Raw genomic sequence first — 14560 nt, 5'->3', positions numbered from 1 at the left:
TTAAACCTGCTAAACATTATTAGTATTGCCCCAAATTTTGTGTTTTCTGTTTCATTTTAAATCAAAATAAATTTAAATGTGGTATCCCCTCATGTTATTTCTGGCCTTGGATACCATGTTCACTTTGGACTACAGTGTAGACATCCTGCACCTATTGTGTATTTCTAGTGCTTGGTTTATGTACTTTACCAGTAGGATATTATAAAACAAAATTGAGAAAAAGAAATTAAGAAAAACTCTTTTAATTACAGCAGGGAATTAAGAATATTCTTTTTCTATTTTACTCTTCCTTTAACCCAGTTTCAGTGTCCAAAGTTAAAATTAGTCGAGATTGGCAGCATTCAGGCATTAATGAAATTGCCCTGTATCTGATTCAAAAACAATTTTGGCTGCCTCCTAGATCAAATTCATGAGTACAGTGAGTTTCAACCTCATTTTCAGGGTTTATTTGCAGTTAACTCAGGTAGCTCTACCTAGTAAATTATTTTATGCTTTTTTTCTTGCATTTTAACTTTCATAAACTGTTCTTATCTATAGAAACATAGTTTATTTTAGAAACAGGGGCTTATATCTGATGCGCTTCTCTATTTACTGCCCAGCCTAGGAGCGTAGGCCTGGGATGTACACAGACCCAGGTGGAAGGTAGCATGATGCAAAGAGTGTGAGGCTTTGCATCCAGGTGTACTTGGGTTCAATCTTAACTCTGTTATTCGTTGGGGGTAGAATTGGGCAAGATTCTTGACGTACCTAGGCCTCTTAGAGTAATGAGAGAGAATATTTATGACACACAGGACGCCCGCAGGGCCAATGCCTACAGTCACTCTTAAAACCTATAGCAGGACTCAAGGTGTTTAGCAAGGGAAGGTGGTTTAACTTTGCTGAGCCATTTGACTGAATGGAAGCTGTGTCTGTCTGTAACATCTCTTGTGCCCAGTCCCTTTCCCATCTCCACTCCCCTAGCCCAGGCATGTATTGCCTAGGTACTGTTACACTGATATACATGTATGCAGGCCCACGGGTCTAACTGATCTCTTACTGATATTGGGGTTGTCTTCACTGATACTGTTCTTTTTTCATCCTAGTTCATTGACTGGCTGCTCAACCTCATGGAAAGTCCTAAAGAAGCCCTCTCCGCAAAATCCAGGGATCTTTTAAAAGGTATTACTTCCATGCTTTCTGTCCCAGAGAAGTGAAAACCTTCCACTCTTGTCTGTGCTGCAGAACAGCACTCTAGTGTATGCTGGCTACTGAAAGGACGCATCTTGGTTCAGTGTAGATAAATAATCTGAAGCTGTCACCATGTAGCATTTCAAATTAGGAAGTGGATTTAAAGAGTTGTTCCAGTGCCTTTAAATTTAATTTTTATTTAGTTTTAAAATGTTTTGTTATAATTGTAAAATTTGACTTTAATTAAAATTTGAAAATTCCTTAAAAGAAAAAAGAGAATACAGAGTCCCATTGGCCAGTGACAACTTTGATATTTTTCTTGAGAAGTTTTTGCCCGTTCTGTGTATGGGTGTTCTTTTACCATATTTATAATCATAAATAATTGAAAAAAATGCAGACACTTTTTTATGTCAATTATTTTTAAAGCATTTAAAGCTGTTCCTACACTGGCTTCATAATAATATTTTTAATGGCTACATAGTGTTTTGCCAGAGGAGTTGGACATTTCCCATGCTTTCAAGCATTTAAGTGGTTTTTGTTTTTTTATAATATCCCTGTATTGATTTGTTAAACTATGACTGTAGGATCTACAAACAGAGGAAGTCTGTGATTTATGTAGATTTATGTAGATTTTTTTACTCAAATCTGAGAAGTCTTTTAGGCGTTGGCTCTGTGGCCCAGGACAGCTTGTACTGTCATCTGTGTCTTGGAACTGTCGAGGTTTGGATCCTACCAGTGACTGCTGTGGACGCCCCTGACTTGCTGTCAGATACTGCCCTGAAAATTCTCATCTTGGGAAGTTTTCTGTTGGCCAACTCTTGTGATCATCTATTGGCCCTATCTCCAGCCTGGAGTCATAGTATGACCATACTTTAAGTATGGTAAAACATGTTACTTGCCAAGCAAGCAATAATTCCCTAATGTGTCAGTTCTGGTCCTTCTCACCCCCATGTATGTGAAGGGCATGTATGTGAAGGGGATTCTGATCAACCACAGAACCTCACTGAGAATGAGAGCCAGGGTCTAACATGTTTCCACTGATCTATCCCTCAAGACCTGCTGCTAGGATTTCCTCCATTTGTGTTGGGTGTTTGGACTCATTTTTAATGGCCATGGGTCCATAATAGCACTGGTTGCTCCATACGCATACAATTGATAACAATGAGGAAAATAGTTATTGGGGTCAAAGAGGTACATGTTCACTTGATTATATATACAAACAAGAATTGTATAACTCTGACTTACCTACATTCCTTCACATTTATATTTTAAATAACATCTCAATATATCTATATTAGTATTCCAAAATAAGATATCTATTAAGTTACCTAGAGGTATTACACAGAACTTTCCTATTTTAAATTGATCCCTGAGGGACCCATGACAGATAAAGCTGTGGACTTGTGGGTATATGTTCAGATATAGTTTATAGTACATTTATGCTTGCTTCATTGAGCCCATGAACCTAGCTTCATTATCGGATCAGTTTTGGGGTTTTTTTTTTACCTTTTAGTTAAACATTTAACGGAAAAATCATTTTCCTGTAGAAAAGTACCCAAGACATAAGTAGATTTTTACAAAGGGAACACACCTATGTAATCACCTAGATTAAGGGGGGAAAAAAATCACCAGCATCCCTAAAGTCAGTTTTTGTTTCAATTCTGCAGAATTTCCCATTAACTGGTTGCAGGATAACATTTAAAATACATGTTTTTTTAAAAACTCTTTTTCCAAGCCTTTATTAATGGTTTTCTGCCATTAAAATTCTGCCTAAGCCTTGATGGGAATTGTTAGTCTTGAAGATTAGCCAAGTGAGAAAAAGCCATGTTCTTTTCTGACACCTTTTTGATCTAAATGACCGTTTCAAATGCAGCTCCACCAAAAACAATAGTGCATTTTATTTTTTGTCCCCTTAGCCACCCTGCTATCCTTGAGAGTTCTCCCCGAGTTTAAGAAGAAAGCCATATGGACCAGAGCGTATGGTTGGTGAACAGTTTTGCAGTAGCCAGCCGCATTCTCAGATGGAAGAGGAAGGAAAACCATACAAATGGAAGACTTTTTCAGAATCTATGTCTGGGATCACTGAGACATGATGCAGAAAGTTAAGGGTCATGAACTGACATCTTGAACCTTGCAGGCCAAGAGAGGAGGCATTGCTTTGGTACTCAGGCCAGTGGAAACTGAAATGAGAACTTGAACTTTCTTATATTTGGTTAGAGTTCAATCTGAAGATTTTCTTTATGAAAATTGACTACATCATCTCATCCTCCCTACATTCTAGTAAAATAATCTCTTGAATTTTGTGCTTGTGACTTTTAAGGCACAGGGAAGGTTTTGCTACCAAAACCAAACTATAGTGGTGACAGTGGCATCATGATCTATTTCCCATGAAGTTTCTATAGGATATTATTCATTGGCTCAATGAGTTAGATGAAACACTCTCTTGAAACTACTGTACACATTTAAATGGTTTAATATGCTTAATACAGATTGCTGTAATCAGATGAAAGAAATAACCGTGTCTTGTGTTAACAAGCCTCTGGAATGGGGAAGTTTAAGGGCTACAGTGTAAGGGAACAGGTCCTTCATGGGTTGAAGGACTTTAGATTCCTGGGCCAGTTTGCAAACATGGATGGCAGTCAAGGACACTGAAGAGGAAGTGGGCACCGAAGAACCACTCTGCATTCTTTCCCCTGAACCAGCAGGCAGCTTACTAATGCTCAAGGAAAGGATGAAGAATCAGCCCAAACTTCTAAACCTGGACTGACTTTTTTGATTTAGCCTAGTCTCTTCCCATTCATACTCTGTCCCTTCTCCTCCCCTTAGCAGGAAAGCAGAATAATTCAAAAGGGAGGTAATAAGATACACCTTTATCTTCTCTTCTCCAGGTCCCCCTTTTTGTCTTCAGCAATCTTGAGCATAAAATTTATAGGATTTTTCTATTCATGGGAGCCTCTAAAGAGTCTAAAATATAAGATTCTAAATTTGAAAATCTAAAAGTTCCAAAATCTCAACATTCTAAGATATAGGTCATTGGAATAATAACACTGTTTTTCTTGGTTACATGTTATGACCTCAGGTAAAAATTAACTTATTCCCTTAGGATATTTCACTTTGTTCTCTAGAAACCAGAAGTCTCTGCTTTTTCAGACCAGATGTTCTAAAGTATATACAAAAGGAAAAGTTTCTTTACAAGTCATCTTCTGTTTTTGAAATCGTAAGTTGCCAAGGCAAAGAGTATGCCGGGATATACTAACAAATTAATGTCTGGGGTTAAAGCCATGTTATGTGTCTCAGAAGTATCCAAACACTCTGATTCTTGATTTGAGAAGCGTACATTTGGAACGGATGTTGAGATCCATTAAAGTGCCTAAAATCTTCTTTGTGTTTTATTTGTAATGCAGCGGTTCCATGGTAATTAATAGGCCGTAATAACCTTTTTTTGAAGTTCATTGCCAGAGCTAACTTCTCCAAATAATTTTAACCAAAGATATTGATGATATAATTATATAAGGAGTAAGGCTTTGTTAAGGACTCAAATAGTGTCTTGAAATAAGTCACTTTGAACATAGTTTTAGGTTTCTGGTAAACATTTTAATAACTTGCTCTTTTAGAAATCAGATCATTTGGTTGAGGATGAGGCCTTTCTTAAAGCCAGAGTTATAGGCAGGGTCCTGGTTAGTTTCTATCTCTGACCCCAACTAGCCTATTCTTAGCTGCAGGAATTTCAGATGGAACCAGGGGACAGAATATGGCTGGAACAGTTCACATCCTTCATCACTCTTGTGGAAAAACACCTCACAGCATATCATCGTTAGGTATAACTCTGTATCATCATTGCTCTGATCCTGAATAAGGTAATATGCTTTTATATTTTCTGGAAGGAAATACTTTATTCTGATTCTGGAAATTCTAAAGTCTTTTTTAAAAAAACATGATATATATAGTATTTATGAAGTAGTGAGTTGCATGTAATGTTTATCTTCATAAACAGTACAAAATTTTTTTAAATTGTAATTTAGAAAGATCAATTCTTATCAAACATAGGGAACTTGTGAAATAATATCCAGCTAAATTATTGGACATAAAACTGAATAAAAATGACAGTGATGACTCCCTGACTTTGGTTTTATTTCTTAGATAAAAGGAATAACTTAGCTCACACAGTAGTTGTGAGGGTTAAAAGAACATAACAATATGCTAAATTCTAAAATGTAATAGAAATGCTATCACTTTTATACGTTTCACTGAAAAATAGTAGCTATAATGCTTAAACATAGACCCAACTACATATATGTTAGGACTTGGGAAGACAATGGAAATTTCTTGAGAAATTGTTCTCCTTAATAATTAAAACATTCTAGAAGCAAGTAGTCCTTAAGATACTTTAAGTTAAAAAAAAAAATAAAACTATGTCTTCTAAACATGAGATACTCTGAGATAATCAGATATAATTGAAATACCACCTAATCTGATAGAGTTCTTAAAATGTTTTTTTTTCCCTTCTGGATGTACTGGTAGTAATCCAAAAAGTCAGGCTGCACAAGCAATTATGAGTGTCTACTCTGTGCTACTGTACAAGGCTCTGGGGTATAAAGTGAACAAGGCATGACATTCCTGTGCTTGTAGAGCTTACATTCAAAAAATATGAATCAGTAAACCATCATGTAATAAAGTAAAGCACCCAGGGAACATGTTATCAATTTCCTACTTCTGTATATTCCTTTAAAACTTAGAAAGGTTTAATTTACCATACTTCATTTGCTTTTCACAACAACCTTGGGCAGTTAAGTGGAATTCAGAGAGTCATTCAGTAAGTAAATATTGGAGCTGAATTTCAGAAAAAAAAAAAACAGTGCTCTTACCTCCAGACCACAATCTCTCTCACAGGACCCCGTGGTTCAGTTGAATACCACAAAGTACACTGTGGACATACACATGCATCTAATGAATCAAGGCATATTTTTTACTAATTGATTTTCATATGGAATTGACTGTAACCTGTTGAGGAGATTTAAAATGCCAGCTACCCTTAGCAAAGAGAGATTAATTATAGTTAATAATTCCTATTTAGAATGTTTAAAAACTGTAGAAGCATAAGGAAAAAGCGCCATCGTCTCAGTTCTAAAAACAACTATATTATATGGTGGCTTTTATTTAAATAGTTCTTATTATAGCAATTTTCTGTCCAAAGCTGAAATACTTTAGACTCAAAAGCAGTGGTTCTCAAACTTCAGTGTGCATGAGGATCATCTGAGGAACCTATCAAAATGCAGGCTCAGCAGCCCATTACCAAAGCTTCTGATTCAACAGATCTTTAGTGAAATCTGGGAATCTGCATTCTAAACAGGCACTTTAGTTAATTCTGTGACCGCTGCTTCCTGGAATTACGTTGGGGAAAAAAAAAAAATGCCCTGGAGAAAAGGTTCATATCAAAACATATGACTTAGACCCAGAAGAAGAGAGTAAAAATTATCTGAACACAGGAAAACATAATATTTCAAAGCAAAAATAAACAAATGAGAGGAAGAAAATGTTGGGGGAAAGGGGAGATGGTTTTTATTTTAAATCACTTTAGTACTTGAGCACAATAAAATGTAACTGTTGTCTTTGTACATAAATTTAAATAAATATAAGTTTCTTCCTCCAGATAAACATTTACATATTGATGTTATGGCTACTTCAACTTTTGAAAGAAACCCATAAGATGTGGTACATTCTGTAGTAACAGATTTGTTTGCAGAAAGGCTGGGAAATGTTTTATAATGTTGACCTGTGCCTGGCACATTTTAGGCACAAAATCAGTGTTTCTTGAGTGAATGTAGGCATGTGTGTGCAGCTGACTAGGGATCAACTCATTCTACTCAGGTTAACCTGTTTATTGAATCAAAAGCTAAGACCAGGATAAGAATGTTTCTTGAAAAGCATATAGAGTAAAATACAATGCATCTATAGTGAATGAATATGTTTGGAATAAGTGTTATCGCTTTTCATTCAACTATTTTGATAAAAAGCTCTGGGGTTCTGATGATACTACTTGTGTGTATATGTTTTACTTGTATTCTTTAGGTAGACTTTTGCTGAGTGATGAAGTAAATTATCTAAAGAGTTTTGATTTAGTGCAGTTTTACTTTTTTTTTTTCCTTAGCACCAGAGGCACTGCTGCCGTGAGTACTATTCTTTTGCCTGGGTTACGTCAGGTAATGCATCTTGGCATTTGAAACTCCTGAGAGATCATTTTAAAATTATGTCTTATGCTTTTAAAATATCTTATGGTTCCTACTTCTTTTATTTTAGTTAGATTTGAGAAACTAAGTCTTTGACTACACTGAACAAAATAAAAAAGATTTGAAGGATATACAGTTAAAACAGCCAAAGAAACCAACTTTGCAATATGGATAACATCAGTGAACTAGATGCTTATTCTCTGGGTTTCTTAACCTGGGGAACATGAACTTGAGTGGGAGAAGAAATTATACCTTCACTTTCACTAACCTCTAACAAAATTTAGTATTTCCATTATGAATATAGCCAACCAACTACTGTAATACTAACAATTATGACTGTTACCATTGAAATCAGATATTTTTGTTACAATTGTTGCAGATATCTCAAATTAATGTCAATCCTCATCTCCACTTCAAAATTACCATAATTATAAATTTACTTGTGTTTCTTTTTGGTCTTCTATTTTAAGTAGGAAGATCCTTAAGGTAATTTGCTTTAAAAAAATTAAAGTATTATTTAGTAATGAAATTTAAAATTCTTAAATTCACCCAATAAAGTATAGTTTTAGTTCTGTTCATTTTAGTGATTCTAGATGTATATTTCAGCAGTAAGTAGCCACCTTTGATGGGAGGCAGCTGGACTGTCTCCTAAAGTTTGTAAAGGAATTCTGTTCCCTTTTCACACTAAATCTTTCAGTAATTTTTTTTTAATCTAGAAGTAAAATAAGCAACTTTCAAAGCAAAATAAAATGTAGCTTTCTAAAAGGACAACCTTAATACTTATTTTAAAATTCTAAATGACATTTAATTTATAAAGATATCAATTATCTTTATTAATACTCAATTGTTTCTTCCCAACTGTTTTATTTAATGGTATAAAATCATTTTTTTCATTTTTTTGTACTTTGTTTTTATGTAACAAGATAAATTAATACCTTCTATGTAATAAGGTTCTATCATTCTTTCAAGAAAAATGATATACTGATGGTTCAGAAATGATTCTATTAGTCAATTATTCACGTGTATTTTAGAAAGTTTTCAAAGAAAGTTTTCAAAACTATAAGTGATGACTTATATGACATAGTAATTAGCAATAGTAATTCTGTAATAAATGAATTGAAATATGACTAGTTCTTAATTTTCTTACTTCCTTTAAATGATTTACTATATTCTTATGCCTTTTATCTCCCTGTAAGGTATATGTGACCTGAGTTTTTAAAAAGGAATTTGGGGCATTATTTGTATTTTTACCAAAGGTATTCTGTTTTCATCAGGGTCCTCCTTTAAGGCATCAAAGCCCAAATAATGGGTGTACCATTAATGAATACTCTTTTGGATTTGGGAAGATGTTTAATTTTCTGAGTGTGTCTGATGTTTAAAGTGGGTGTTACCTCTGGGAACAGTGACATCTGTCTATAAAATGTTATTCTAGACAACTGCAGAGCATATTTCACATCGCCCCCCTCCTGTGGATCTGCTGCTCTTTGGGAACTCAGAAGTGAAAAGAAATAGAAGTAAATAGATGTAATTTAGGTTAACAATTTTGGTTTCTCAATTTGATTGAATCTATTGCAGTTAATCTCCAGTTTCTCATTACCCTTACAGGGAAATAATCAGGTTTCACACAATATAAATTTAACTTGTATAAAATCCACAGCTGTGGTGAAATAGGTTGTTCAGAGTATATGGTTCGAAAATATAATGTGTGAGAATCACAGACTGCTTTGATATGTCTTAGAGTTTGGGGATGAAGACGATTATTTCATGTCATGGATTTTTGTCAGATACTAGTTTTGGTTTTTTTTTTCCACCAGAATGCTCTCTGTGTTGTGCTTACTACAGCGGAATCCACAAGCCTCTTTTTTCATCATCATAATGCTGTGCTTCACATTTTCTTCTTTTTAATGGGAGAGACTCTGAGGACATCTCTTCTTTCTGAGTAAAGATGACTGTACGTAAAATACATACCTAATATGAAGAAAATGGCAAAGTAAATAAGGTTAATTAGCCATATCTTTGGAAAGAACCATAGTTTTAAAACACTTAGAATGCTTCTTGGAGTCCAAGGGTGACACTTGCAAGGGAGAGTCAAAGAAGGAACGCTTAAAGAAGTGTCCAGATTTTCCACAGAAGGGAAAGTAAAGCAAATCTCTCCATCTTATTCTGTTCATTGCAAGGAATTGATTTTTCCCTTTCTACTTCCCCGAATGTTTCACATTTGTCTTCTCTTTCAGGTATTTTTATATATCTGATGTTGATTACCTCTAGAAGGTAAAAACTATCTTGGGTACTTGTGAAGGTTAGAGCTGGGTAAACTAAAATTTAGCAATGAAAACCCTTTCCCCAATTTCCTGAGAAAAAAGGATCAAATTTTTTCAACTGTAAGTTTTTGTTCCATACATTTTTCTTGTCTTTAACATGTATTCCCACTTGCCTGCTAAGAAATGCTAGCACATAAGGCCAAACAAAAAAAAAACAAACATAAATAGAAAACCCAGAAATAGTCAAGCCTTCTTAGTTTGACATCTACATTTTATTTGTAGATACCTGTGTCCATGGTCAAAACTTCTATATTCCATACATAATGCAGTTACATTTTCTACTAGTAAAACTATTTTGTTTATCTTTTCGTTCATTTGTTCTTGTGATGTCCTGGAAAAAGCATTATAATTTCTAAGTACTTTTCTAACAAGATCTATTTCATTGTGTCAGGCATCCTCTTTGGTCTTTCCCATTTATGTTAACCTTGCTGTTAAGGTAGATGGCAGGACAAACCAAAAAGCACAAGAAGCATGCAAAAAAAAAAAAAAAAAAACAGAAAAGCCACTTACCTATAAAGAGCATCATGAGATATATCTTCAGCACATACGGGAAATAGATGGATAAGTCAAAGGGCAGCTTTGTGGAGTAAGTGCCAAATGATTCAAAATAAGGCAATGACTGATAGATGGCAAATGCTGTTCAAAGAAAAAAGAAGGCATCATGGAGGCTTCTCTCCCTAACTTGCTATGGGGATGTGTATATGTTTGCACAATGAAAATATATTTTGAATTTTGAATTTGATAACAGGTTTGTGATAATTGCTGAATCTTTTAGCTAAAGCTACAGTTTGATATACAAATCTGCTGAATGATTAAACTGGCAAGGCCATTATAGCCGTATGCCTTGAATTTTTTGTTCACTTTATACTTTATTATGCCTATAGAGAACATTTACAATGTCTCTTCTAATGGTATCTCAAAATACATGTCCTCCTAGCCATCAAGAGGGGTGACAGATGAGTGAATCTGGAAAATGCTGCATATATTTTCCTCTTAGAGTTTCACAAAACACATTTGTAAGTAGGGACTATGAAAAGTTCTGCAATAAAGTAATTGGTTTTGGAAGTGGGTCCAGGATGGCATAAAAGGACAAGCTCACCCCCTCCTGAGAACACCTATAGCACAACTCCTCCTGAGAGACAACTGAGGGCCAATTGCACAGCTTCTGCACAACAGAGAGACCACACAGAAAGAAGGTCGGGGAACTGTGAGAGCTCTCCAGGACCGAAGGAACTGGCAAGCACCGTTGTTTACATTTCCCCTGCACTTGGACAGCTGGTGGGTGCTCCATCCAGGTTCTCAGGCCGACCTGCAGGGCCGCTGTAGTGGGTCCCCAGTCATGTCTCCTGGAGCTAGCTGCAGCAGGAACAGGAGGGTGCCATCATATCCACGCATGGCTCCCCTCTACCTGGACATTAATCCAGTGGGTATGACAGGGTACTGCTGCATGCACCCACTGCATTGCCTCACCATGTGAGGCTCCACCCAGCGTGAGTGTAGAACTAGCAAAGCATTGTGGTGTAGCGTGAACATAGGAGTGCCCTTGTCAGAGAAAGTGTGGAGATAGTGGGGCACTGCTGCATGCATATGTGGGCTACACTACCAGAAGAAAGTACAAAAGTAGCAAAGTGCTGTGGTATACAAACACAGAGGACTGCCCATCCAGAGAAAGTGTGGAACACATGTCCACTGGGCAGCCCCATCTGGATCAGAAGGGTAAGGAAGCGGGCGCACATCAGACTGCTCACCCTGAATCCGTCATGGCCTTAGCCAGAACAACAACAAGCTACCACACACACATGCACACCAGGCTGCTCCACCAGGAACTCACTCCTGGCCAGGTAGCACACCAGACACCACACTCACTTGCCCTGACTACAACCAGCCTGCCAAAACCCCTGGGAAGACACACTACACAGAGGCCATTTTTTCAAGGTTAGAAGAGTTATTTCATATGACTCATAGGAACAAACACAGAGTCAATTAAAATGAGGAGACAGAAAAATATGCCCCAAATGAAGGAACAAGAAAAAACCCTGCAGAAAAACTCCAATGAAACAGATAAGTAACTTGCCTGATAACTCGGAACTTCAATAGAGTTAAAAAATCAAGAACCAAACAAGATGAAGAATACAATAACTGAAATGAAAAATGCATTAGCAAGAAGTGACAGATTAGGAAATCAACCAGTCACAACAGAAAAATGAGAATTTTAAAAAAAGACAGTCTAAGGACCTCTGGGACAACAAGTGCTCTAACATTTGCATTATAGGGATTCCAGAAGTAGGAGAGAGAGAAAGGGGCAGAAAGTATATTTGAAGAAATAATGGCTGAAAACTATCCTAACCTGAGGAAGGAAATAGACATCCAGACAAGATGAACCCAAAGAGGCCCATACCAAGACATTGGAATTAAAATGGCAAATGTTAGGGATAAAGAGAATCTTGAAGGCAGCGAGAAGGAAACCAGTCACATACTAGGGAAACTCTGTAAGGCTATCAGCTGATTTTCTCAGCAATTTTATAGGACAAAAGGGAATGAATGACAAGAAAAAGGAAAGGAGCCTACAACCTAGAATACTGTAGCTGGCAAGGTTATCATTTAGAATTGAAGAGAGAAGGAGTTTCCCAGACAAGCAAAAACTAGAGTTCACCACCACTAAACCAGCTTTACAAGAAACATTAAAGAATCCTTATGCAGAAAAGGCCATAACCAGAAATTAAAAAAATACAGGAATGAAAAAAATCTCACTGGTAAAGGCAAATATATAATAAAAACAGTGAATCAACCACTTAAAAAGCTAACATAAAGGTTAAAAGACAAAAATAGCAAAATTATAAATAATAGGGGATATGAAAAACAAAAATATAAAATATGACATCAAAAACAAAGAATGGCGGGGGCGGTAAAAATGTAATACTTTTAGAGAATGTTTGAACTTAAATACTTATCAGTTTAAAATGGACTGCTATATAGATGGATCTATATGAATCTCATGGTAACCATAAAGCAAAAATCTACAAAAAATAAAAAAATTAAGGGAGAGAGGGAAAGGCAAGATGGCATAGAACACAGAAGCTTTGTACATCTCTTGCGACCATACCGGAGATGTGACAAAACCACAGAGCAAAGAGCAAGCAGATACACCTGCGGTCTGGATGAACAGAAGCCCCACAACTAGGGAGAGAAATAAGCAATCCCCTGCAGCCGTAGGAGCGGGTAGCAATGTGAGGCTTCCTGGTCCCACGCGCCTGAGCAAGGCAGAGGATGTGGCACCTGCAGCTGGCAGGTACAGATGTTCCTCTTACAGGAGCCACAACCTCGACTGAGCTCCAGTGCCAGGTGAGCTGCTCAGCAGGGCTCTAGGGACATAACAGGGGGATGCTGAGTTGTCGGGCTTTGGGATGAGGGCCGGAGGTGAGGTTCTATCCCAGGCAGAAGTGTTGGTAGCATCCATTGTTCCTCTGTTTAGCCCTCCCCTCTTCCCAGCATGCGGATGCAGTGCTGCCATTCCTGAGACATCATCAAACTGGATAACGGAGGTAACTCTGCCCCTCCCAATTTGCAGCCCTACCCAAGCCACATCCAGTGGTGTTCTCGACGCACCCTGTGCCCCTTGCAAAGCAGCACCAAGCCCTGCTCTGGTGGCATGTGGCCTCAGTTTCTAGCATGGCCTCTTGAGGCAACTGAGCACAGCACGAGTATCAGCCATCTGGGGATTGCTTGCTGAATCTCACCAGGTGGCCCCAGAGGGGCACAAGCTGGGGCTAAACTTGGCCTGCAGCTAGACCTCTCTCTGGACTGTGCCACTGGCCATCTACTACACAAAGTCACACTAAGACTGGAAGACTTAGGAGCTTTGCTTAGTCCATAGAAACAGATACAGAAAGGCAACCAAAATGGGGAGACAAAGAAGCATGTCCTACAAGAAAGAACAGAACAGAGCTCCAGGAAAAATGAAGTCAAGCAATCTACCAGACGCAGAGTTCAAAACACTGCTTAAAAGGGTGCTCAATGAACTTAGGGGGAGTAGATGAACTCAGTGAGAACTTTAATGAAGATATAAAAAACATAAAAATGGAGGTAGAAATTATAAAAAGGAACCAGTCAGAAATGAAGAATACAATATCTAATATGAAAAGTATAGTAGAAAGAATCAACAGAGTTAATAAAGCGGAGTTTCGAATCACCAATATAAAGGATGACGTAGCAGAGGACACCCAATCAGAACAGCAACAAGAAAAAATAATCCAAAAACATGAAGATAATTTAATTTATGGGACAACATCAAACGTAACAAGATTTGCATCATAGGAGTACCAGAAGGAAGAGGGCAAGTTGAAAACCTATTTGAAGCAATAATAATGGAAACTTCTCTAACCTGGTAAAGGAGATAGATATACAACCCCAGGAAGCTCAGAGAGTCCCAAGAAAGAGGAACCCAAAGAGGACCATGCCAAGACACATCATAATTAAAATACCAAAGGTTAAATACGAAGAGAGAATCTTAAAAGCAGCAAGAGAAAAGTAGTTAGTTACCTACAAGGGAGCACTCATAAGACTGGCAGCTGACTTCTCAAAAGAAACATTGCAGGACAGAAGGGTTTGGCACAAAAAATTCAAAGTGATGAAAACCCAGGATCTACAACCAAGATTATCCAGCAAAGCTATCGTTTAGAGTTGAAGGACAGATAAAGAGCTTCCTAGACAAAGAAAATCTAAAGGAATTCATCACTACCAAGCCAGCATTACAGGAAATGTTGGAGGGACTTCTTTAAGAAGAAAAACTAGGTAGCAAAAATATGAATAAAGAATGGCAATAACTACATATCTATTAACAAGTAC

At 37.1% G+C, this 14560-nt stretch overlaps 2 protein-coding genes across 4 annotated transcripts in view; one reads left to right on the top strand and one right to left on the bottom strand.

Moving 5' to 3' along the window:
• FOCAD (focadhesin) overlaps positions 1-3470 on the top strand; it is a 262544-nt gene extending 259074 nt beyond the window's left edge. For 2 of the 3 annotated variants that reach the window (XM_039868697.1, XM_039868772.1), the window contains exons 43-44: positions 1083-1158; positions 3084-3470. In XM_039868697.1, the coding sequence (XP_039724631.1) occupies positions 1083-1158; positions 3084-3157 (150 nt within the window). In that variant the 3' untranslated portion in view covers positions 3158-3470. The remainder of the gene's footprint in view (positions 1-1082; positions 1159-3083) is intronic. The other variant, XM_039868837.1, reaches the window with a different exon arrangement.
• A 3233-nt stretch (positions 3471-6703) lies between these two features.
• HACD4 (3-hydroxyacyl-CoA dehydratase 4) overlaps positions 6704-14560 on the bottom strand; it is a 29446-nt gene continuing 21589 nt past the window's right edge. Inside the window, exons 6-7 of the mRNA XM_039868960.1 lie at positions 10226-10351; positions 6704-9362 (exon numbers count right to left, since the gene is read on the bottom strand). Of these exons, the coding sequence (XP_039724894.1) occupies positions 9280-9362; positions 10226-10351 (209 nt within the window). The 3' untranslated portion in view covers positions 6704-9279. The remainder of the gene's footprint in view (positions 9363-10225; positions 10352-14560) is intronic.

The sequence above is a fragment of the Pteropus medius genome, unplaced genomic scaffold (assembly GCF_902729225.1).
Source record: "Pteropus medius unplaced genomic scaffold, Ma_sr-lr_union100, whole genome shotgun sequence".
Classification (NCBI taxonomy): Eukaryota; Metazoa; Chordata; class Mammalia; order Chiroptera; family Pteropodidae; genus Pteropus; species Pteropus medius.
This window is presented reverse-complemented; position numbering and strand designations above follow the sequence as displayed.